The 27,189-nt window shown below is 39.7% G+C and overlaps 1 protein-coding gene across 1 annotated transcript in view; it reads left to right on the forward strand.

The window, feature by feature from the left end:
- PDHX (pyruvate dehydrogenase complex component X) overlaps positions 1-10,606 on the forward strand; it is a 65,972-nt gene extending 55,366 nt beyond the window's left edge. Inside the window, exon 11 of the mRNA XM_004607973.2 lies at positions 1,963-10,606. Within this exon, the coding sequence (XP_004608030.2) occupies positions 1,963-2,221 (259 nt within the window). The 3' untranslated portion in view covers positions 2,222-10,606. The remainder of the gene's footprint in view (positions 1-1,962) is intronic.
- The last annotated feature ends 16,583 nt before the right edge of the window (positions 10,607-27,189 follow it).

The following is a 27,189-nucleotide window of genomic DNA, read 5'->3' on the forward strand; positions in this document are numbered from 1 at the left end:
AGCAAAGCTGGTAACTAACCCATTCAGTTAGTCATTTAAGTTATTCAAATATCCAAAGAATGTCATTTGGGAGCTAAATTTTTTGTCTTTTCAGTTTGTAGAAGCAGTAGATTTATAAAACTTAGTTATGCTTTTTTCTGTCTTTGTTCTCTTTTATTTAACTGTGTTTGTGGAAAATACTTAGTCTTAGATCTTAGAGTTATCATTCGCTGTTTTGTGTATTACTTACATAGAGTACAGAGTATAGCTTGAATATTTTATTAATTGAATAAATCAAAGCAAGATAAAGAGCATTTTCAGCATCCCAGAAGTTTCCCTTTGTTTATCTTCTCATCAGAGAGAAGATACTTTGAAAATTATCACCATAGTTTCCTTTGCTTGCTTTGATCTTTAAGAGATATGTGTCCTATAATGTCTTACAGCTTTCACATAATATTAATGCCTGTGAAATTAACTGTGTTATGTGAAGCAATTCTTTTCTTTTATTGAGGTATAGAGTATATTATGCAAATATTTTACTATTTCACTGTTGACAGATTGTCTTGTGTACAATGTGTGCTTTCACAAGTAATGTGCATATTTTTATTATATAGACAGAGAAAACGTGCCGGGTTCAAAGTTTCAACAGTCGGGCCAGAGCAGTAGTACAGCTGTTAGGGCATTTGTCTTGCATATGGCCGACCTGGGTTTGATTCCAGGCATCTTGTATGGTCCCCTGAGCATCACCAGGAGTAACCCCTGAACATTGCCAGGTGTGACGCCCCCCCTCAAAACACTAAGTAAGGTTTCAACAGCATAAGAAAATACCCACTGTTCCATATTCTTACCAACAGTTAGTAATGTTTATTTTAAATTTTAACTTTTCTTGGGTTTGGAATGATACTGTTTGTGGTCAGAGAAACGCATATTGGTGGTTTTCACTCTGTCAGCAATTTGTTTTAGGTAACTCATCAGATAAAGTGTTGAAATCTTGTGTTCACTTTAAAAAATTACTTGTAGTGGTTCTTATTTCCAGATACTCAGACTTTTGTAGGCTATTTATCTTTATTTCAAGTAATTTTCTAAAAAGTAATTCTTTTCCATTGACTTGTTTGTGTATCCTCTGTGCAGTATCCACCATACTACCATTATTGGATATCTGCTAATGAAAATCTTACAGTTTTGTTCACCATTTAATTAATACATTTATGTACGTAGATAAAAACACCCCACTTAGCGGTATTTCAATTGAGATTATTAGTAAAACTTTACATCGATTTGGGGAAAATGTACATCTTCATAGTATTGAGTTTTCTGGTTAGTAAACATGGCACACACCATTGTACATTTGGTTCTTTTCATCGTGTTTTATAATTTTCTCTATAGCAGTCATAGGTACGAATCATACAATTTGTAGGCATAAAATAGTTTTTTATACTAACATCCTAGCCAAATTTGCTGAATTTGTTTTATCTGTAGTTTTAGGTTGTCTGTGTACACAATTCATTTGTGAATGTTTTCCTTACACATAAAACTTTTTTCTCTAAATTCCACAAAAATGTTCCATTTCAATGCCAAGTAGTTACAATATCTGTATGTCTATAGGTGCTTGTTTTCAACACTATATATAATATATATGTAAATATGGTAATTTTTTTTTTGTCTGAATAACTTTGTAGAACTTCTGTAACAGAGTTGTTTCAAAAAGTAAAAATGTATGCTTTAGAAAAAGGAATCTTTGGGGCTGGAGTGATAGCACAGCGGGTAGGGCGTTTGCCTTGCACGCGGCCAACCCGGGTTCGAATCCCAGCATCCCATATGGTCCCCTGAGCACTGCCAGGGGTAATTCCTGAGTGCAGAGCCAGGAGTAACCCCTGTGCATCGCCAGGTGTGACCCAAAAAGCAAAAAAAAAAAAAAAAAAAAAAAAAAAAGAAAAAGGAATCTTTGGGACATTTCACCTTAAAATTTTTGTTTTCCCTTAGTATTTCCAACTTGGGGATGTTTGGCATTGATGAGTTTACTGCGGTGATCAACCCCCCTCAGGCCTGCATTTTGGCCGTTGGGAGATTCCGGCCTGTGCTGAAGCTCACGGAGGATGAAGAGGGAAAGGCCCGACTGCAGCAGCGCCAGCTCATCACCGTCACACTGTCGAGCGACAGCCGAGTGGTCGATGGTGAACTGGCCACCCGGTTCCTGGAAAGTTTCAAAGCAAACCTAGAGAATCCTATGCTGCTCACTTAGTTCTCAAGCAGTGAGAAGTCGGACTTTGGCTTCATGACATAGTTGTTACAAAGAAACACACACAGAAGGAAGACAGGTATTGAAGACTGACGTGTATGGGATGCTTATTTATTTAAGGTGAAAGAGTTTGACGAGGTTGTCCTTATTTCCAGTTGGGGTATAATGCAGAAATACGAGATAACAGACTGTAACTAACGAAAGAACACTTGGTTAGGCAGATCCTATCTTAACCTTCTGGTGCTAACAGGAGTGTTAAGCTAGACGTAAATTAAATTATGTATTTGGCTCATTTGAGTATTTTACAATATTTGAGACTGTATAATAGCTTGTAAAATCAAAAAATGCTAGAATTCTGGCATATATTAAAAATAGAAATAGTCATCAAAAGAAAGATGCCTGTTAATTTAGCAGTGAGACCTCACTTTTACAAGCACTGCCCTAGACATACTTGAAGAATTTAATGTGTACAGAAGTTTATTCTGGATAATAGTAAATAAATAAGAATTGCATTGTATCAAGGGTTGTGGCTACTGAATTCTTCTGTATATAATATGTTTCAGAGTGGTATTTATTAGCCTTATTTTTCACTTATATGACATTGTGAATTTCTAAAGAGTAAGAATTAAAAATCAAAAATGAGGAAAAAGATCAGTTTGTTTCAGTGATAAATTATAGCTAAAATATCTAAACATTTTGAGATAATCTGCTCGCCTCCATATATTGAGTTGAAGTATATAAAATTATACCTACCAAAAATTTTAACTTACTGATTTAAACACAAAATATTACTGCTTACTTTTAATCAAGATTTAATTGTACAATAAAATGGAGAAAATAATTAAAATTATTGCTTATTTGAAATGTTATAACACAGGTTTTACGTAAAACCTAGAACTGGATTAGTAATCTCCTTGGAAACTTGAAAGGAACTCTAGAGGAGTAAAGAATTTAAAAGTTAATGTGTCATTAGAATAATAGTTGATACATAATGCAAAGCTTTCGAAAGTATGGGAGGTTTTTGAAATAGGTAAGGACTTTTTACTCTTTAGTTAATAAAGATTTTCACAAATATTCTAAAATTTAGGAAAGCTAATTCAGTAACTGCTACAACGGACAAGATAGTGCTGCTGAAGTCGAATGGTAATTTAATCACCAGTCTCATTAAAGTTGGTGGTATTGTCTGCTGTTATGAATAAACTGAAGATAGGCTAGGATGAGTTGTGTGGTGACACAATTTCCCTGGTTCCTTCATGCCTAATAAAAGTCTTCTAAAATAATGACAACTCCAAAATGTCAATCAAGATATGTAATCCAATCACTTCAAAACTCTTATATCAACAGTCATACTGAAAATTATGATTGTTCACATCCTAACCAGATGCTAATTTTGAAATAACTTTTATTCAGTTAAATTGTTTTCAGTCAATTTTAGCAAATAAAAAAACTTTTCGACTTTTCTCTCTGTAGAAACAGAGCCTGAGATAGCCATAAATAAGCCTTGACTGGGAGTTCTGTTTTCCTTGGACTTGTGTGCATAAATAGTACTTCATGCATTTCCCCGTAGTTTCAATGGGCTTACTCTTCTTCAGGCTGCCTTTCAGTGTCGTTCTGAACTGCACAGTGAGAATGCTATATAAACTCAAGAGATTTAATTCTTCATGAATATCACAATCAGATTTGTCATATAATCAATTACTTGTCATGGTTTGACTTCTCTGTTGCTGGTATTAATATTCATTTTCATTCAAAGTATTTTCACTAATATTTCCATGTTGACTAGGTTTCTGTAAAGAATTTGTTATTTTTAAAAAAAGTTCTATTGTAACATAGCATCAAAGAATACTGATTTTCGAAAGAACCCTGGTGTACTTGGTTTGAGTCATTACAAGAAAATGAAGTGTTGTATGAGCAATTTTTCATTCACCATTTTTGTAGATAATGCACTGAAAAAATATAAAATGAAATTTTATGCCTGGTTATCATTTTTATCTTGAGAACAAGGGAATAACTGAAATGTTGAGATAACTTGTAATGGAAATGCAACACACCAGTTCACAACTGAATATAAAAATATATAATGAATGTTAGAACTTGTAAGTCAAATGTTTTTGCTGCTCCCTAATTACAGTTTCTAACTGACACTTCAGACATTGGCTCACTATGCTGAAAGTAAAACTAGTTTCCTAAGTGTTTAATGAAAGGTAGGTGGTGCTGTGAGTTAATATACTGTGGAGTGAGTGAGACATTGAAGTGATATTTAAATTCTAGTTTTTAGAAAAAGATTTTCCTGACTTATAGAACATCATGATGGTATTTGGCTCTGGTAAAGGAATGAAGCAGCCAATTTTATCGAAGGTAAAAATTAACCAATTTAAATATGGATTTATTGATTTTTTTTTTAAAAGAAGAAAATAGCCCTGCAGAATTACTTAAGATTAACCTAGGGATTGGAATGATAGCACAGCGGGTAGGGCATTTGCCTTGCACGCGGCCAACCTGGGTTCGATTCCTCCGTCCCTTTCAGAGAGCCCGGCAAACTATAGAGAGTATCCCACCTGCACAGCAGAGCCTGGCAAGCTATCTGTGGCGTATTCGTATGCCAGAAACAGTAATAATGAGTCTCACGATGGAGACGTTACTGGTACCCGCTCGAGCAAATCCATGAGCAATGGGACAACAGTGCTAATCTAAGGCCAGAGAGCTAGTATAAAGGTTGAGGTGCTTGCTTTGGGCATGGCTGTGACTCTGATTCAGATCCCCCCACTGCATGTGATTACCCCAAGCACCACCAGGTGTGACCTCCAAGCACAAAGCCAGGAGTTGCCCCTAAATATAGTCCAAAAAGCAAAACAAATGAAAATTTAAAATTAATCTGGCCCCCATAGGCAAAGGTAGGTCAAAATAAGGAGAGAATTGTAGTCAACAGAATCCATCTAGAGGATTAATAAAGATGTGAGTTCCTCAGATTCTGCACTGGATCAAGTGGCATTTCAGGGAGGAGAAAGTGAGGAATATTGGACTGTGTTATTTTATTGTGGTTTATTACAGATATGAGTGTGTATTATCAGGCAGTGCACCAGTAATAAATTTTGAATATAACTTTCCATCCCCTATGTCACCAGTCTCTGAAAAGTTAAGATTGTGGATACTCTTACTGTATTTCAGAAGACCCTTAAACTTTTGGTTTTGTTTTGAGGCCACACGTTCCTGAACTCTGTGCTCAGAGATCACTTCTGATGGGACTTGGGGTTCTGGGAATTGAACTGGGTCAACTGTGTGCAAGGCAGGTGCCTGCTTAGCGTACTGTCCCTCGGGCCCCAAGACATTTAAACTTTTGGTAAACAGAAAACAAAGGAATATCATACGAAGGTCACTTTAAACCCTTTTTCTATTTTTTTTTTAATTCGTTTTCCCTGGTTTCTAAAAATGTGAACAAGCAGGATTTGGAAGAGAGTATGTATAGTTTATCTAGGTTTGTAAGCATATATCCCTTATATTTTTGCTTGAAACATTACTAAGACATTTTAATTTTTACTACAAATCCAAACAACTTTTCCTAGCAAAATGGCTTTCTAATTTGATGTCTACTTTATGTAATACATGTAATTACCAGCCTTTATCACATATTTGGTTACTTAAGTCAAGACTGTTTTAGCTCTAATTCAGCTTTATGAGTTACTCTCTTGGTTAAAAAAAAAAGAAAGAAAGGAAAACCTTATTTCACAGCATCAATTTCTTGTACCTATAAAACAAGGAAATGAGAGGCACTCAGTCACAGTGGTGGTTTTATCTTATTTAATATTCTCTGTTCTATAAGGCAGCAGTGTTCTTCTTTACAATTATTGCAAAATAGGGTTGGAAATAAATTCAGAAATAGAGAATTTAACCAAAGACACAAAGCTCATAAGTGTCACAATTGGGATTTGAACCATAGTCTGTGGGGTGTGAAAGTGTTCAAGCTCTCCACATTTTGTACACAGCATTATAGGTTATATTACTGCTGCTGAAATAATTCTGTACTAAAAGATATTTTCTACTTACGATAGCCAAAGTTCTTGTTCTTTAATAATAGCATTAATATGCTCAGTATATGACCACGCTTGATTCGTATTTTTCTCTGTAGCAGTTCTCTTGTATCTTGCTGGTAATTGTGTGCAGAATGTGCTGCAGGGCATTTTGTTTTTGTAATGGACTACTGTTTTTCCCATGAAATGAAAGTGTTACAACTCATATCTCCGAATGAAAGACTTGAAAAAATATATGCTTAAAAAATTACAGATCTTAGTACCTCCAGGGATAAAAACATGACAGCAAATATCTTACTTTTAAGAAAGAGCTTTAAATTTGGTACAAGCTCAGAACCAAAAGTATTTACCAGTTTGGGGGACCAGAGCGATAGTACAGCAGGGAGGGCGTTTGCCTTGTACATGGCCAACCTGGGTTCAATCCCCTGCAGCCTACATGGGACCCCACACCCATCCGGAGGTGACCCCTGAGCATAGCGCTAGGAAGAAGACCTAAGTACTGCTGGGTGTGACCCCAAAACAACAACAACAAAATACCAGTTTTTATTTCGAGGACTACAGGCTTCTTTAGTGACAACTTACCAAGGCAGCTTCTGGATGGCAGAGAAGTTCACTGGGCTACCCAGGCCAGATCTGTGCCCAGTTGCTAGAGAAATGGAAAACAGCCCTTCAAACCCTGGTCAACCAAAGGTACCGAACTCACAGTTACCCTGATGGATTCAGGGCGCCACTGCAGGTGGTAGATCTGGGACATGAGATGTGTTAGGAGGGCCATGGGGAAGTGGTCACCATTCTACATCATTTAGGTAACCAAGGCACAGTTCTGTAAATTCTGTGATCAGAATTGTGTATAGGACCTGCGTTGAGCAGAGGGCTGCACAGAGGAGTAATATTTTTACATTACTTTTTTTAACCAGTTCACTTTTGTTTCTGATTTCTCTTCATTTCAGTAGTCAATTGAGCACCTATCCTAGACCTAGTATAAAAGTTCATCCATTCATTTCCCTTCACCTTGATGGCATCTTGTCTTTGTACAGATCATTTCAAATAACTAATTCCAACGACGCTCAGAAGCTTGGTTGTAAGGAAAGCAACTCAGTGGAGGGAGTGTAGACAGGAGCTTTACAGTACTGCTCGCAAAACGTTCTTTTCTTGGGCTTCACACCAAAGGAAAGAAAGGTTGGTATTTTAGGAACAAATGTTCATGCTTTGTTTAATTTAGATGTATTTTGATACCTCCCCTTCCTACTTCTTCTCCAGTCCATAATTTGTTGGAGCTGTCTTATGTGCACATACGCATTTTGTTAATGGAAAAGTCACCTGCCTAAAGAGCTTCTTCCCTTAGGCGCCTTCACACCTGGTTTTGCAAGGTGATAAATTTATTTTCAGAGACTAATCACCTTCGACTGTAAGCAAAAGTAGAAGCAAGTGAAAGTCAAGTTTTATTTTGTCATTGGCGATTTTAAATACTGTTTATATTTTATTTTGAATTATTGTTTATTTGTGTGTTGACAACACTGTTCACCTTCATGGTCTTGATGTGCAGAGTTACTTAAGTATTTTTAGTTTTGGGCTTTGAGGCCGTACCTGGCAGTGCTCAGGGGTTACTCCTGGTTCAGCACGCAAGAACAATACCTGGTGGTGCTCAGGGGATCATATGGGATGCCAGGGATCAAACCCAGCTTGACCGTGTGCAAGACAAGCTCCCCACCTGCTGCACTATCTCTCCAGCCCTATCTTTAATGATACATATCAAGTTAGCATGAACTAGTGAACTCTAAATTCTCTGGTTCAGCGTGAACACTTAAGATGTAGGAGCAATAGCTATCGCAAACCATAATGCCTAAAATGAGAGAGAAAGAGAAGAGAGATGCCTGCCATAGAGACAGGTGGGGCTGAGGGGTGGGATGGGAACTGGGGACACTGATGAAGGGATGGGTTTTGGAACATTGTATGACTGAAACGCAATCATGAGCAATTTTGTAATGCTCTGTTTCACACAGTGATTCAATAAAAAATTTTTTTAATTACAAAAAAAAGTAGGAGCATTGCACCCAGCTGCACCAGATCACCTTTTACATGTCACTAAATCCCTAGAGTTCATGTTATTTCTCAGTACTTAGTTTTACTGTGTAAAAACACCTTCTTTTGGGGCTGGAGTGATAGAACAGTGGATAGGGCGTTTGCCTTGCACGCAGCCGACCGGGGTTTGCTTCCCAGCATCCCATATGGTCCCCTGAGCACGGCCAGGAGTAATTCCTGAGTGCAGAGCCAGGAATAACTCCTGTGTATCACCGGGTGTGACCCCAAAAGCCAAAAATATAAATTAAAAATAAATTTAAAAATGAAACATCTTCTCTTAACATCAAATAATCTATGAATCTGATAAATTATTAGCATGCCAAGTTTTATCTCACTAATATAATACCTTGATGAGTTTCCAGCTATTTAAACTTTCCAGGCTTTAATACAGCTTTGGAAAAATAAGAATAGATGCTATATTTATTATGTATAAATTCTAATTCTCTATAAAGAATTCTTTTTAACCACGTTTCAGAAAATGCATCAAGTCGTTCCTGCTTAAATTGATTATAATAGCTCATGAGTTAGCCAAATGAAAACTCAATGTGGTGAAATGTAGGACTTTTGTATATTTGTTTTCCTGTCTCCTAAATGAGTCATCTCAGCATTGGAAAATAATGAGAAGAATAGCTTCCTAAAAAGTCTGCAAAATGGAAAAACTGGTTTAAAAAATAGTGATTTACTTGGGAAATTCCCTAAAGGGCTTTCATTTCCTGGGTAGATTTTTCAATGTAATTTTTCTAGTTATCAGAATTACTTGGTTCTCATTAAGTGATCCAATCCCATTTTCCAAACTGTACATATACAGATTATGACAAGTCAGTAGTAATAGCTAACTTCCTTTCTTTCAGACGTTTCCTTGAGTGCTTTGTAGTGTTTCTAACTCAAGTCCTCTAAACTCAGAAGAGATGTGTAGTGTTAATATTTCACAGAAGAGCCGTTAAAATACCCTACCCATGACTACACTGCCAGCAAGTGGCAAGGAGCAGTGGAAGGAGGTCTGATTTGCAGATGAATTCTATTCCCTTGTGTTTGGGGGCCATATCTGGCGATGTTCAGGCCATTCCTGGCTCTGCATTTAGGAATTATTCCTATTAATGCTCAGAGCACCATATGAGATGCCTGGGATTGAACTAGGGATGGCAGTGTGCAAAGCCAGCACCCTACCCATTGTACAATCTCTCTAATCTAGGAATCCTCTTTAAAAATGTCATTTTATCAGAGAATTCTGGATTGTAACACATAAAGACTATGAGTAGCGAGGCTGGAGTGATAGCACAGCGGGTAGGGTGCTTGCCTTGCACGCGGCCCACCCGAGTTCGATTCCCAGCATCCCATATGGTCCCCTGAGTACCGCCAGGGGTAATTCCTGAGTGCAGAGCCAGGAGTGACCCCTGTGCATCGCCGGATGCGACCCAAAAAGCAAAAAAAAAAAGACTATGAGTAGGGAAATACCAATCTATTGACATAATAAAAACATCTTGCGGAATTACATATATCAAAGAAGTAAGTTTGTGGCTAAAGCCGCAACAATCTGACACTTAGTGTATTCTGGATTTTAATATTAATGAATGGAATATTCCTTTAACCTTCTAATGCATGAAGGGGTGGTGAGCTGTTACAGATTAATAAGGGTCAAACAGAAAACACCACCTGATGTTCTTACTCAGAGGGCATGTTATTGGGTGACGACCAAAAAATTGATTTTTGTCCTATTACAAGTTTAGAGGAAGAAGTTGGGGGTGGGGAGTCGAAAATATTTGATCCATGCTGATACCAAATAGAAATACTGCCTTTATTTACCCACATTTTCTTTGATGCTTGTGTTTGACATATATCACTTTCCCACCCATCTGCTCTTCCTGTTACCAGCACAAATTATGACATAAAATATAACACAAGGTTTATTACGTGCCAATTGATTGGCTTTCTCCAGCTTTCCCCACTTCCCAGCCCGCTACGTGTTATCAGTCTGACCTTTACCAAACACACTCCTCTTTTTAGGACCTGGAAATCTTGTTAGGCCTGTTCCATAGTTAAGTTTCAAGAATATTACCAAATCAGTAAAAGTGTTACCATTTATTTGTCAAGACTAGTCCATCACAGTGCATGTTCTGTAAGGTTCTCTGAGGGCAGTTTCCCTTTTATGGTGGGTGGATATGTGAAAAGTCTGTGCTGGTAGCATTGACTCATCAATTATTTGGAAGTCAGAGAAGTCCTTTGTGTGTATTTGTTTGCGCTGCTGTTAATTAAAACATTCAAAAGCAATTTAAGGTAATTTTTTTGAGATCTACATCCTTTATTTTTTAACATATATAACTGAAACATTTTACTCCCTTTCAATTGTAAGGTAATGGTTTATCGAAAGCTTTTTTTCATGGTAACTAGATGACAAATAGTTGCTGGGCTTTTGTTTAAAAGAAAAATTACTAAGGTGAGGAGTGATGTTCAAGGTAGGTCGTGGTATTCATAGACAAATTCTCAAGAGTAACCCGGAGCGTCAGTAATCTCTTTAAGAGATAGGACTAGTCAGTATTTTTTTAAGCAAAATGAATATTTCACTGCATTTTTTCCCCCATAGCATGAAAGGAAACGTGGTAGAGTGTTGACAATTGGCATTGACTAGAAGCTACCAGTAACTAAGCAATCAAGTAAAGAACTTTCAGTCTTTCTGTAAAGCGTGGTTTTGTTAGCGTGTTTTATGCTACCTTTAGAAAGACACATTGAAATCACAAGCCAGGACAGTTTTAAAGCGCATGTGTAGGGAGCCACGACGTGTGTGCATTCTGCTCTGTGGACGGTGCTCACCAGTCCTTTGTCGGGGGCCCACAATTCAAACTCCTTTTATTTCCTACTTCTGTGCCTCTCCCCTCCACCCCTACCAGGAGCCATCTGATGTGGCTTCAAGGGCGAGGATATTGATTGGCTCTGCTGCCAGGACTGCCATCTGTGCAGATTTTGTCCTTTTCTTTCCCCATGGCAGGTGTGTTTAGAGCAGCCTAGGGCTATTGCTCTATCGAGGGCAGCCTTCCGAGGACTCCATCGGGGCACGTTAGAACGTTTGCTTTGGATCATCAGGAAAATCTCTTCCACTTGATTAGTGTTCTTGAAGAGCTTTTTGCATTTTTCATGTTGGGAATAGTAAGCTAACTCGCCAAAATAAAGGGATGAACGTATATACGAGACACCACAGAGAGACTGTTCAGCCTGTTTTGTTCTCGAATTACACAATGTTGTGCTGGGAAAGGTTTAACAACCGACTCTGAGAAATGTATGAGCATATATAATCAAGTGTCAGTATTAAAACTGTACTGAGGTGCAAATAATAAAATACACAGCTTACAAATTTAATAGCCTGTAATACTGTTAATATATAATAGATGTGTAGCATGCGTTTATAACACAATAAAGACAACTCACAAGTAATGTTTTCCTTTAGCTGAAAGAATTAAAGGAAACTAACTGTGAGTTTAAAATAAGGTTAAAATAACAGAAACATTTGGAATTTTACATACAAGTGAAGGCAGTAACACCTTTACTGAAATCAGTTTTCAAATACTGAAAGAGTATTTCCTCGGAAATATTTGCCACTGTCACAGATAGAAGATGGGGGGGGGGGGGTAAGGGGAACTCAGCATAGAAAATAATGAAAATAAATGATTAAAAAAATAATGAGGTTTGGCTATATTTTACAGCCCTTCTCCCCCCGGCAGTGGTACTTGGGGGCCTTGTGCCAGAGATCCAACTGAGGGCATTGCACCTGGTAGGCATGTGTTCCGACTAGAGCTCTCTCCCTGGCCCTCCCTGAGTATTTCTTAGTTTTTAGTATTCAACAGCCTTCACAAGCTGACAGTACCAGCTGCAGCACACCACTAGCCTTACACTTTAAGATTAGATAGGTGTTGCTGGGAAATTACACTGGTGACGGGATGGGTGTTGGGACATTGTATGACTGAAACACAACCATGAATAATTTCGTATTTGTTTACTGAATCACAGTGATTCAGTAAAAAGTAAAAAGATTAGACTGGTGTGGTAGGGGTGGGGGACGCATGTGCCCACACACATTCTTCGAACAATCCAGAATCCTCCCCCTGGAGCCTGAGGAGAGACCTGGAAGAGTACAGCCTCTTCAGGTAATTGTGATGTATGACCACAATTATAGTTTAGTCTGGTTCCCCGAGACCCACCACATCAAGGTTGGGAGCAGAGTCCTAAAAATACTAATTCAAGAAATGTGTGTCACCCTATGTTTACTGTAGTATTATTCAGAGCAGGCTGGAGAGATAGTACAGCAGGTGGGGCACTTGCCTTGCACATGCTGACCCAGGTTCAATCCTCAGCACCCCACGTGGTTCCCCAGGCCCCCATCAGGAGAGATCCCTGAGCTCAGAGCCAGGAGTACGTCCTGTGTGGACCCAAAGCAAAAACAAGAAAGATATATATATAAACACAACCTAAGTATCCATTGGTGGAGGGGGTAAAGATCCATACAATGGGATAATAAACTTTTTTTTAATATATAAAACATTGCTTTTTGTGGCAGAGTGGACAAACGAAAAAAGTCTGATGGCGATTTCACACTGGCAAAATATAAGGAAAACAGATAAAGTTAAACAAAAACCATTTTAAATACAGGTAACAGATTGATGTTTACCAGAAAGGAAAGAGGGTAGATTTGGGGGTAAAATAGCAATTTTATGGGTTAATTTTATGGTGATGGGTAGATACAAGTTTGAATGATGGTTACGATTTAATTAGTATATAAGGATGTCAAAGTGTAGAGCTCTAGGTACACTTATAAAAATAATGTTATGGGAAGAGGGGGAATAATGTCATAAGTCAGTGTTCCCTTAATAAGCTTTTTTTTTGCCTTCATTGAAACTTAAACAGTGATTTACAAAGCTGTTCCAAATACAGTTGTTTCAGGTACACAATATGCCAACACCAGTCCCACCACGAGCGTGCCTTCCCCTCCACCAGTGTCCCCCATTTCCCCTCCCCTAAACCTGCTTCTTTAGCAGGCACCCCGGGACTCTGCCACTTACTCTGCCCTGTTAACGTGGTTCCTTGACTTAGCACTACTACTGTCTAATGAAAGTAGAAACCAACCCAGTTTCTTGGTTTCTAACCAAGAATTGGACTCTTAGAGACCACCGAGAAAGCAGAACTGGACATCAAAGGCTGTGGGGAACTTCGTTGAAATCACAAGATATTTTGCTGGGTTTGACTGCTGACTCATGGGGAAATTTCCTGTCTCAGTAACCTACATTTTCAAATGTAATTGGTTTATAAAGCTTAGCAGCAAAGCAGGATTGACTCGTGTTGGTGTAGAGCTTGGCCAACCAATGAAAAAGACCTCTTTTTCACAGGTTAGTCTATGAAGTTGGGAGCACTGTTTTTTTCAAAGGGGCTTTTGATTAAGAATAGAAACTAAAGGTGTACCTAAGAAATACCATTAAAATGACTTGAAGTGGTGCTCACATAACCCTCATTTTTATGATTGTAGGAATACACCTATACTCTAAACATACTAAACCTGTATTTGCCTACAGTGTATAGACCCTATCTATAAGAGGTGAAATAGGAAATATGACAAGTGGAGGGAATCAGAAGTTACATTCTTGGGGGCTGGAGTGATAGCACAGCGGGTAGGGTGTTTGCCTTGCACGCGGCCGACCCGGGTTCAAATCTCAGTATCCCATATGGTCCCCTGAGCACCGCTGGGAGTGATTCCTGAGTGCAGAGCCAGGACGAACCCCTGTGCATTGCTGGGTGTGACCCAAAAAGAAAAAAAAAAAGTTACATTGTTTTTTTTTTTTTTTTTTGCTTTTTGGGTCACACCTGGCGATGCTCAGGGGTTCCTCCTGGCTCTGCACTCAGGAATCGCCCCTGATGGTGGTCAGGGGACCATATGGGATGCTGGGAATCGAACCCAGGTCAGCTGTACACAAAGCAAACGGCCTACCCGCTGAGCTATCGCTCCAGCCCCCAGAAGTTACATTCTTGCATTAGATTATGTTTGGGGACAATCACAACTGAAACCTTTTCTACTAGGCTGAATCACTTGCAGGCCACATTTCTCTGCCAGCAGTTTTGGAAATCACTGTCTAACACATTCTGGCCAGTGAAGTTGCTATGGAATCTTAGCTTGAATGACAGCTTTAAAAACACATTATGTAATGTGGGCCAGAGAGATAGCACAATGGGTAGGGTACTTGCCTTGCACGTGGCCAACTCATGTTCAATCTCTGGTGTTCCAGATGGTCCCCTGAGCACTACCAGGAGTTATTTCTACATGGAACACCAGGAGTAACCCTTGAATATTGCCGGATGTGGCCCCAAAAAAACAAAATTTAAAAACATGTATTAAATGTATGTTAGGGGGATAAGTTATAGGTGGTTGTGGAGCGAGGGCTCTCTGTTTAAAATTAAAGAAAGTTTCAAGCACTCAAAAAATGTATTAATGTTACTCAAAATACAAATAGAGCCACTGTTCAGAGGACTGGAGAGATAGCACAGCGGGTAGGGCGTTTGCCTTGCACACAGCCGACCCCGGGTTCAATTCCTCCGTCCTGGCAAGCTACCAGAGTATCCCACCCACACGGCAGAGCCTGGCAAGCTACCCGTAGCGATTTGGATATGCCAAAAACAGTAAGCAGTCTCACAATGGAGACGTTACTGGTGCCCGCTCAAGCAAATAGATGAGCAACAGAATGACAGTGATACAGTGATACAGTTCAGAGGTGGGTAGGACGGTAGAAGATTGTTCAGGGATCATTAGGAGTCAAATCATTTTCCTGAACAGTTTCCAACCTCCCTCAGGGGTCGTAAGTACATTAGAGCATGTGAGTTCTACTACATGTATAAGTCAAAAGAGATGATTAAGGTACTGCTTGGTTCTTTGTTTAAAGCATAGTAATGCCATTTCCATTTCTAGGCTTCCTGAAACTCTGTGAATGCATGATTTCAATGGGATAATGTCTAACTTGATATGACAGTCAGGCTGTTCTTGGGCATGGAGAACTGAGCAGAAACAATCAAACTGTGATTTTTTTATTCGCTTTTTTTTTTTGTTTCCTAGTTGTGCCAAGACCATTTATTTTTTTGTACTTTTCCTTTTCCAACTTGGAAATACGTACTATTCTGGGCAGCAATGTCCTCATGGAACAATTCGAAGCAACAGATCTCATCCCTTTCATGGCCTCTCTCTCTCTCTCTCTCTCTCTCTCTCTCTCTCTCTCTCTCTCTCTCTCTCTCTCTCTCTCTCTCTGTATTTGAGAGGGCTGACCTTTGTCTCTGCCTCTGCACACACACTATCTTCCCATCTACTTGTGCCATTTATTTACACATCACCACCATCTGGATTTCTCATTGCATGACCTCATGCGAAGAAGTTCTGTTCCAGAATGCTTTCCAGGATGATCACGGTCATCAAACCTTCGGCAGACCAGAGTACAGAACAGACACAGCTCTCTAGGAGATAACTGAAGATTTTCATTGAATCTCCTGGAGCCATAGCTTAGTGCTAAGTCCTGATTCATCTCCCCATCCTCCCTAGATGACCACGGGCTGAGAAACAATGCCGGATAAAGCAAATGAGGACATGGAGTCTTACCAACTGAAATGAATTTAGAGATTTTTGTTCTTTCGTGCATAATACCCTTCTATATTACACTTCTCCCTTCAGTGACTGCTCTCTAAAATGAAGACGCAGGGACAATGCCCTTTGTGATCTGGCCATGACTCTCCAGCCTCTCACTCCCCCGTCCCACGTCCCCACACCCTGCTTCCCATATCCACAGCAATCCTTCTGTTATTTGTACTCCTCTTAAATGACTGCTGCTTAACCTTAAAAGTAAGTTCAAGTCAAACATCACTTCTTGACTCTTGGATGTATTTTCCAGGATCTTCGAGGTTGGGTCAAGCACACTACTCAGCACATCTGTAATTGCCTTGCAGATGCATTGTTGTGTAGCAGAGAGACACTCCTTTGTCTTTCTTTAGAACACCTGCTTGGTCTAATCATGATCTTTCTTGCCTCACTCAGCCATTGTGAGCCTTCTGAGAACAGGCTCTTTCTTTAATTCTGTCTCCACAGCACTCAGGGAAGAGCCCGTGGTAAAAGGCACATAGTAATTCCTCAGCGAATGCATGAATGAATAAATGACTTGCTGCTTACCTGGAAATTAAAAACTAATGAATGTGAAAAGAAGGAAGACAATAGAGTGCCTCTGAGCTTGATGTCTAAAGAAACCAGAATTTTCACTGTTCAGTTGTCTGTGGAAACAAGAGTTAAAAACAATCTCTTAACGTGTGATTGATGAATGCTGGAGTCTGACGTGTGACTCAGGTATTCCTAGGAATACAAAGCCTTGAGGAAAGGCAAGCATGCTAACTCAGGAAAAGCCTGAAATGAAAATTATCATTAAACAAATATTATGGGCGAGCAGTCTTCAGTAAGAAGTACTGCCCTAAGAATACATCAGGCTTAGGAACAAATAAATCTAGATAAAAAAAAGATTGTATCAAAAGAAGCCTGTTTGTTCGCTGGATCATTAGGGAGGATGAATCATAGCTCTCCTGGGTTACTGAGTACAGTAGATAAATCAATGACATGGCAGCAATGAATCTAGTTTCTTATTACAGTGTGCTTTTTACGAAGGAAAGAAAGTTCTTTCACTCAGTCTTGATAGCTTATACACCACATAGCCCTTTGGTTGATAAGGTCAAAGGAAATACCAGTAGATATGTTACAGCACTCTCTCCAAGTTGGTGATAGTACACGTCAGTACTATTGAAGCTTGAAGCTGTACTGAATAGTATTAACTCATGCTTGTGTTGGTTGCATAGGATAGTTTGAGCCAGTTAACACGGTGTCTCCAGCTCTATCCCATACTGCTCCGTGAAGATTAATGGTGGGAAAAAAAACCCCAAGGGCACAGATTCAAATTTTGATTACTAATTTTAATAAAATTTTTCTATAGCAAAAAAATTTTAAAAAGCTTAAGAGAAACCCAGTTCAGGCAATACGCTTAGAATCAAGACAACATCGTATGTTCTCATCTCTACCATTCTGCAGTGAACTGGTGAGAACTTTCCTTTAGGAGTTCCTTGTTGGGTTTGGAAGGTTATAATGGACTTTTGTTTTTCTTTTTAAATGGATACATATGTTTTCCTCTGAAAAATTCTCACTAGGCTAACTAAGCTATATTTGGACTAGATGACAGATATCTCTCTCTCTCTCTATTTCCCTCCCTTCCTTCCTCTTTCCTTTCTCTATTTCTCCTTTTCCTTTTCTCTCTCTTTCTCGCACCCAGTGATGCTTAGGGGCTACTCCAGACTTGGTACTCGGGTGCTTTTAGTGCTTGCACCATGCACGTGGTGTTGGAAGTCAAACCCAGGCCTCCCACGTGCAAAGCATGAGCACTCGCCCTTTGAATTATCTCCCTTTCTGGTACTTTTGAAGACGCTAAAACTGGGAGGTCAGAATTGAATATTTATGACCTCAGAGTAACTATTTTAAAGATCCACAGAGACCTTTATTTCTTTCAACTCGTCATGAGAATGCCTCTTTTTGCCTGACCTCTTGTACTCCCTCATTCAATAACATTTTAATATTTCCCTCTTCAAACCACATTAATGCACAGTCCGGGTCTATGGGTACAAAAAGATGCTAACCTGCCTTTTCTTTACCTCTGAGTGATTCTAAGCTTTGCTTAGGTGAATCCATCCTCACATCTTGCCACTAAGGTTTCTGTTTGTCCGTGCTGACGTGTCTGCACTAGAAATGTGGGTGCACCCCACAGGGAGTAAAGAAAACACGACCTCATTCAACCTTTGTCTCTTTGTCAATGCGAGTGACTCGCAGATAAACTATAATTCTCTTCTTCTTCTCTTAGCTAAGCAAGCAGCCCTCAATAAAGGTCAGTTCTCAGGGTCACCCAATATCCTACATTCCTGGTGCCCAGAGCCCGAGAGTCTGAGTGTCTTTCTACCACTACTGCGGTACAACACACGTCAAACTGCTCAACCTCTCTCTTCCATTTTCCTCATCTGAAAAGTAGGGAACATAGCATAGTACTTACCTCCCAGGGTTCCAGACAGGATTAAATGAGTTCGTACTTGCGAAGTGCCTGTGTGTGAAATACTGTTATTTTTAAGCCCGTCTGAGGTGCATACATGCTCTGGTCTTTAGCCGTTCTTCAGTTCTGGTCTTCAGTTCTCTGCAAAGTAGAGAACATGTTGCTGATAAAAGTATAGACTTTGACTGATGTTGACTCTTCTCAAAAGGAGAAAACTGAAATTCAAAAAAAAAAAAAAAAACAGACCTTGCTCCAAAGTCCAATGTTTAGTCAGGTCAGAGGAAGACCTAACACTTGTGTGACACCCTGTTATCTGAGGAAGTTTTTGAGGGGCCACTAGTATTTGGCAATATGATTTGATTTTCATATATTTTCCATAGATTTCTGCCTCGAGGATTTATCATTTCCTAGATTAATTCATCCTACTACTTGCATAGGCTTTCCAAAGCAGAGGACTTTAAACCTTATGGGGAAAAAAATATGCCAATTTCTGATCACAGAAAGAAGAAATGTGAACACAGAAGAAGAAATGTTTCTTGGTCAGAACTATCTAACTCTGAGGATCATGGAACTTATTTCAATGGTAGCCAGTAACTCAGTAATGTCCTAAGGATAGGAAAAGTTAGAAATTGATGCAATTTCTGGAATTAAGCTATTTTTTTTAAAGATTTGTGGCTTATGTACATCTTTATTCTGGCTGCACAGTATTGAAATTGACTTCCCTAGCCAAGTCATAAGTGAATATCTTTATTTTTTAGTCATAGCTTATGTATTGTTTCCCCCAAATCCTGACTGTCAAGCAAAGTAAGCATTATGGCATATCTTTTTGTTGTTGTTCCCTCTTTACCAACTTCTGCCTCCTTGCTGTCTCTCCAGATTCATTTAAAAGTGATTTAATGTTGGCATAAAGATGGGATTGGGATACCATATAAACATCTGTGGCAACAAGAAAAAGAATTAAAAAGAACCCTCAGAATGAAATCAGCCACGGAGTCAAGTACTTTTGTGTTTTGTGTACATCTCTCAGTCTTGCTAGTTGAATGGTTAACTGACTCCTAGGAGATGTGCCCTCCGCCCCCCAAAAACAGGAGAAGAGCACCTCTCCAAAATGACAAGTATATCATGAGTGATGCTTTGGGTTTAGTTGCATCAAGAGAAACTCTTCATCCCTTTGTTGAAGTTGAGGCTAATGCACCATTTTCTCTCTGGTTCTCTGAACTGGTCATTACCAGATTTCATCAGTTAATTGATGTGTTTTATTCTTCTTGCGTTCCCGAGCCCAGACAAGTTGGAAAGCAAATTATGTTTTCTTCTCAGATGGAGACTGCTGTTGTTTTGAAGTAGCTCTGTGTTAAATAATCCTGGTGCTGACTGCTGGGAAGTGGTACCCAGGGCTTCTCACTCAGAGAGCAAGACAAGGTCTAGTCAACCTGTCTTTTCCTTTCCTTCCAACAAGGCTTCTGTACCTGAAATGAAGCTTAGTACAAAAAAATTAATAGCCCACAGAAACATAGCTGGATGTGATTAAATGAAAGAATCGGAGGTTCCCTCCCCCCCCCCAATTGTTAGCAGAGAAGGATCTACATATTATAATAAGCCAGCTACTATTCTTTTACATAAAGCAAATCTGCTGAGGGAATTTCCTCCTTTAAAAAAGGAAAATGAAAACATGAGTATAAACTACTGCTTTTGTTATTTTTGTTATTCTTGCTGCTTTCTTTTAAAAGGCATCTCCCGGAGATGCATCAAGAAGAAAACTTTCAGCTCTCTCCATCCTCGGAGGAGCCCGCGTTCTTTCTGTTTTTCTGTTACTCCTTCTGTTTTTCTCTTTTCCGCTTATCCCTTCCTCCTTCCCTCAAAAACCCTCTAAAATAAAATCTGTTACTTCAAAAAAAAGAAGAAGAAGAAAACTTTCATAGGGGTGGATGGTGGAGGAAACCAAAGATTGGATACTTAGAGTTTGGGTTGAAAAGAAAGCAAACCCTTGCATTTTCTGTGCCAGGCAATAGCAACAAAAATAAGAGGAAGAGAGAGGAGTGGGGCAATTTCTCACTTAGTCACCACGGTAGGTGGGTTCTTGAAAACTACAATTTTAAACCAAAGAAGATATAAAAAAAAAAAAAAGCGGAGTTTTTCTTCAACATCAGTGTGAATTTGGGTTTTGTCACCAACACGTTATAATGAAACTGCATTGAATAAAACTATGTTGTTTCAGGATCTGCCATAAACTACACTATTACTAATAGCACAGTGCTGATGACTCAAGGGAGAAGGTGCTTCGAACCTTGAAGTGGCCTGCCTTAGGCATTAGAAACCCAACTACCCTATCCAGGGAATTTTGCCTGCTGATTCTATCCAAAGAACTGGAACTTGCAAACAGTCTCAGTCACCCCAATTTTAGCTCCTTTTTTGATTGAATTAAGTCAGTCAGCGTTATGATCTGACTTGGATTTCTCAATACTTTGTTTTAGGTGACCAGGAAAGTCCCCAGAGATTGTGTAGTTTGATTTCTGGCAGTCCCTTGAAAGAGAAACTTTGCAACAAAATCCCACAAGGAAGTAGAAATAGGTAGAACCTCCTAGAAGAATCTTCTTAGACTCCAGAGTTTGTGCCTACATGTAGTTGGCCCAATGAAATTGATGTGCCAGGGCTCTGTCACTCAGGGAAGTGTAGCCTTCATTTTCCCTATAAGGTTTGCCTCGGAGAGATGCTGCTTCTATTGCTGTGGCTTTGAAACCGTTGTCTTTTATTTTGCTCTCCCCATGGAAACTAATAAATAAAGAGAAGCGTATTTCTTGATGGTTTCCTTTGTCACATGTGCTTCTGGGCCCGATGATCTGTGAGATCATAAAGCTACTGGGAATAAAGACAGAGCGGGAGAGAGCAGAGTACCACAAAGACTGGCTGGTACAAGTCTGGGCTCGACGTCTGAAAAACAATGTACACTTAGGTCAACTTGACATTTGCTGTGGTGTTCCTTATAAAAAAATTATATAGTGTATCTTGATTTTTAAAAAAAAAATTGTGTCAAGTCTAATTTTCTGTGTATGTGTTTGTGTGTGTGTATGTGTGTCTGTGTGTGTTGTAGCTATCCTTCATGCAGCTTTCTTTAGGGAGGCTGTTTACAATTACTTCAGTGTGCTGTCACACAGGCTCATTCTTGTGGAATCCAGTTAGATGAGACAAATGGTTTTGTTCCAACTGTAGACATGTGTCTTGATTTATACTCTGCTGGGATGCACCCTGTGTACACTTTATTCTTATGGAAGACATAATTCTCAACAGAAGATTTGGAATAACATCATTCTGCCTACAAATTTATTTAAGGAGGGGAAAAACGACTTTCTGACTAATTCCAAAAGTCTTGAACTGCTCTTCAGAAAGGGGACCATTTGCAGCATTTAAACCTCTGTAATGTGGTTCTCAACCCTGGGTCCATTAAGCTTCACCAGCTTTTCCTCTCTCCTCATTCCCACCACCGTCATGCCCGCTCAAGGATCCCAGTATGATGTGAGAGAGACAGAAAGATGACAGTTAGGTGATAGCTTCAAACAAAGTAAGTTTGAAGCTCAAGCATAGAACTACCAAGTTAACAATATGAAGTAACAGTGTGGCTTTTAAAGACAATTTTTATTAAAGACAGTAAATACACATATAGATAGGGAGAGAACGAGATGTTTACAGAACAAAGAGAGCTAAATAATACCCAGGGTCATAATAAAGCTCATTTCATGGTTGTAAGGTATCTTATCCCTTGGGAAAAAATCTACATCACATTAAGATAAGTGCTACAAAATTATAAAATTTCTCATAGTTTTGAAATATCAATTATGAGCAAAAGCCACTTCTGGCTGTTAAAAAGAAAAATGAAGACCATCGTTTCACTGGGTGGGTTAAACCTGACCTCATACAAAAGATACTAAACTGGATTTAAAGAATCCACAAATAAGCAGTTAATTATCTGGACAGTGGCTTCACTGGTTGCTGGGAAATACAAGTCCAGTTAGAGAAGGATCGAAGCTTTGTGCAGGTTGTCCTACCAGTTGGCCTCTTACTCTAATATCATACCCCCTCATTGGTGCAGTTTTCACCCATGCCCTGGAAATATCACCATAAGGCTCCCCGTCGAGAAACCTTGGTTTAGCACAGATAACAGATAAACAAGCTGCTGACCATCACCCAGGATGCACTGAACACTCTCCTAACACCTTTTCCCTGTCATCATTACGCAATGTCTCTATAAGATAGAGGTTTTTATTCCACTTGGACAAGAAAAGTTGACACAGGCCTTTACCCATCCTCCCTGTTAGCTGGTAGGAATGGTATGGCTTCCATCCTCGCAATGCTCCACTTCTCCTCAGCCTCGCCCCCCTGGAATAACTGTACTGAAAAAATTAAGTCCATTTAGCTGGAGGCTATGCCACCACTTCAGAGAACTGCATAAGAGACTTACAAGGATATATTTAGAATACGGGCTACAATAAAAGGCCAGGTAGTCTTGCAACTGTGACAGGGATAAATGATGAGCCTTATTATCAATAGACCAAGTAGAGTTGTTATCCTCTTTTAGTGCATGGTGATTTTATTAAAAATTTTTCTGTGTTGGGGGCTAGAGCAATAACACAGCGGGTAGGGCGTTTGCCTTGCACGTGGCCGACCCAGGTTCAAATCCCAGCATCCCATGTGGCCCCCTCGAGCACTGCCAGGAGTAATTCCTGAGTGCATGAACCAGGAGTAACTCCTGTGCATTGCTGGGTGTGACCCAAAAACGAAAAAAAAAATTTTTTTCTGTGTGTCTGAAATATTTCATTGCTAGTCATTCCTGGGCAAAGGGACATGGAAGAAAGTTGATAAGCTCTTCTACTACATGAATTATTCAGGTAGGTTTCCCTAAACTGGAGAGCAGGTAGTTGCTGAGATGACCTAAACAAAGAGACAAGATGAAGAAAGAAATATTTGCTAATTATTACAGAGGAAAGAAACAGATTGCCTGGCTGTCTCTGCTGGGCTGCTGCATGCTTCTTAATTTCTCAATTTGTCTTTTCTAACTCAATGACGACGATGCTCAGGAGTTATTCCTGACTCTGCACTCAGGAATTATTCCTGGTGGTGCTGGGGGACCATATGGGATGCTGGAGATTGAACCCAGGTCGTCTGCGTACAAGGCAAACACCCTCCCTGCTGTACTATCACTCAGCCCTGATACTTTTTTTTTTGAAATTTGTAATATTTGCCTTATTTTAGATTTGTGCCCTGGGTATCACATGATGGCTCTTTTTTTTTTTTTAGGGGGAGAGGGGTCATACTCGGCAGTGCTCAAGCATGACTCCTGGCTCTGTGCTCAGGCATCACTCCTGGGGTAGGGGTCCTCAGGGAACAGTATGGGGTGTCAGGGGATCAACCATATGGGGTGTCAGCTGAGCTGGCTGGATAAAAAGCAAGCTCCCTACCCACTGTCCGATCACTCCAGCCCCTTGCAGGTAATTGCATAATTGCAAATTACTTGGAGCTCTGGAGTTGGAAGAAGCCACAGAACACTCCTGGCTTTCAAGTCAGTGGAGAGAGGCCAGAGATAGTGCAGTGCTCAGGGCACTTGTCTGCCATGCGGCTGTCCTAGGTTCAATGTGGGATATGTGTGTGTGTGTGTGTGTGTGTGTGTATATGTATGTATGTATATATATATATATATGCACTATAGGACTGTCATCTCGCTGTTCATTGATTTGCTCAAGTGGGCACCAGTAATGTCTCCATTGTGAGACTTGTTGTTACTGTTGCGATAGCACAGCGGGTAGGGTGTTTGCCTTGCATGTGGCCGGATTCGATTCTTCTATCCCTATCAGAGAGCCCAGCAAGCTATCAAGAGTATCCTGCCCACACGACAGAGCCTGGCAAGCTACCTGTGGCGTAGTCAATATGCCAAAAACAGTAACAAGTCTCAGTAACAAATATATATATATATATATTATGTTATTCAGTAGGCAACAAATTGTATATATATGTGTATATATACATATATATGTGTATATATATACATACATATATACCTCTCGGAGAGCCCAGCAAGCTACCCATATTATCCCGCCCACACAGGCAGAGCCTGGCAAGCTACCCATGGTGTTTTCTATATGCCAAAAACAGTAATAATAACTGGTCTCATTCCTCTGACCCTGAAAGAGGCTCCAATTGTGGGCAAAGACGAGTAAGGAGAGGCTGCTAAAATCTCAGGGCTGGCAAGAACTGTAGAAATAAGTACCAGGAGGTTGACTCCATGGCTTCGAGGCTGGCCTCACGTTCTGGGGAAAGGGCAACTCAGAGAAGCGATCACCAACTATATTGTAGTCGAAGGCCATGTGGGGGAAGGGAGCTGCGGGCTGAATGAGGGCTAGAGACTGAGCACAGTGGCCACTCAACACCTTTATTGCAGGCCATAGAAGCTAAATAGAGAGAGAGAACAGAAGGAATGCCCTGCCACAGTGGCAGGGTGGGGTGGGGGGAAGATGGGATTGGGGAGGGTGGGAGGGACGCTGGGTTTATGGGTGGTGGAGAATGAGCACTGGTGAAGGGATGGGTTCCCGAACTTTGTATGAGGGAAATATAAGCACAAAAGTGTATAAATCTGTAACTGTACCCTCACGGTGATTCTCTAATTAAAAATAAATAAATTTAAAAATAAAATAAAATAAAATAAAATCTCAGGGCTGGGAGGAATAGAGACATTACTGGTGCCCGCTCGAGTAAATAGACAAACAATGGGAACTCAATGACTGCAGACAATTAGTCAACAATACCTGCTAGTAGAGTTTGTCTGGTTAGCTTGGAGTCTGATGGCACTTGCAAGTATATTGATTTCACAAATTATGTTAGTGTTAGTGAACAAGTATTTCTACACCACAGACATTCAAAATTGTGAGACCAGATGTCCCCACTAGTTGCTTGATTTTTTTGATGTGAACCTCAAAGGCAATCCTTGACAAGGAGAAGATTCATTGAGATTCCAAGCAGGCTTTCTTCAAAGTAGGTTCTATCGTACTTACACATCCTGACAATTTTAATGGGACACAAGTGGTTGTGCTTTGATTTTGACTTTTGATTCATGGAAACCATAAATGAAGTTAAATTTTCTAATCTTCACTTCAGAGCAGCTGAGATTCCAGGCAATGTTTGTTGTGCATAAGAAAATGAGAAAGGGGGGCTGGAGCAATAGCACAGCGGGTGGGACATTTGCTTTGCACGCGGCCAACCTGGGTTCAAATCCCAGCATTCCATATGGTCCCCTGAGCACTGCCAGGGGTAGTTCCTGATTGCAGAGCCAGGAGTAACCCCTGTGCATCGCCGGGTGTGACTCAAAAAGAAAAAAAAAAGATAAAAATGAGAAAGGACATGGTGATTCAATAAAAGAATAAAATTTAAAAAATAATAATAATAATAATAAAAATGAGAAAGGAGCTGTTTATCCTAGTGTTTGGTGGTGGAGCATTAATGTATATTGTGATGTGTGTGTGTGTGTGTGTGTGTGTGTGTGTGTGTATTTGAGACATTTCAGGTGGTGCTCAGGCCTTAATCCTGGTTCTGCACTCAGGGATCATTCCCGGTGAGCTCAGGGAACCACACGAGGTATTGAGGATTGAACCCAAGTCAGTCACATGCAGTGCAAGCACCCAACCTGCTGTGCTATTTTATTGCTCTGGCCCATATTAGTGTCTGAGTAGTGGAAGCCAATGATTTTCAGAAAGCTTCTTATGGAAATAAGCACTATTTACATGAATAATTATCAGATAAACAAACTTACGGAGTATGTTCAACCAACTCTTCCTCTGCTAACTTAAATTATGTAGAGCAAGATACCCAAACCCAGAGTCCACAACACTGAAATCACGAGACACAAACTTGAATAATTAAACTGAAAGGGACCTGTCATGACAGCAGGCTGGGGCTGTGGTGGTGTGGGAACCTGGAACACTGGTGGAGGCAAGCTGACACTGGTGGCAGAATCTATGACAACATTGTACGTCAAAAACCTAACTAGGGGGGCTGGAGAGATAGCACAGCGGGTAGGGCGTTTGCCTTGCACTCGGCCCACCTGGGTTCGGTTCCCAGCATCTCATATGGTCCCCTGAGCACTGCCAGGGGTAATTCCTGAGTGCAGAGCCAGGAGTAACCCCTGTGCATCACCAGGTGTGACCCAAAAAGAAAAAAAAAATCCTAACTAGGGATAAATTTGTATCTATTTGTGCTTTAATAACATAAAATTCGTGGAGAAAATAAAAAACTTATCATAAAATCTCCCTACATTTTTTATTGGTTTTAGTAGTTCATAAAACTTAAATGCTGAAAAAAAAATCATGTCTTTTTTCCCATTCTGGCTCGGAATATCAATTATATCTAATTTAAAAAATAGAACTAAATCAAATTATACTTCTTTCATGTTGAGAAATTCCAGATTCAATCACCAATTTTCCAAATCTAATTTCGTATACTGCTTGGATCATTATTATATTATTTTTATTTTTTGCTAATAAGAAGAATACATATATTTTTGATAACAATATATTTCAAAGGATTCTTTTTGTAAATTTTGCTTTATGGCAGTTCTCCAAAAGCTCAAAACATTTGGAAGCATTCCAGGCACTGTATATTATAAGATTTTCATCTTATCTTAAATAAAATTCGATAGGATTTTAGACGTATTGCTCCAAAATAAACATTTAATTCATATTAAGATATGTGATAGCTTATAAAACAATGATTCAAAAGCTAGAAATTTTCTAAAATA

Source organism: Sorex araneus, chromosome 6 (assembly GCF_027595985.1).
Source record: "Sorex araneus isolate mSorAra2 chromosome 6, mSorAra2.pri, whole genome shotgun sequence".
NCBI lineage: Eukaryota > Metazoa > Chordata > Mammalia > Eulipotyphla > Soricidae > Sorex > Sorex araneus.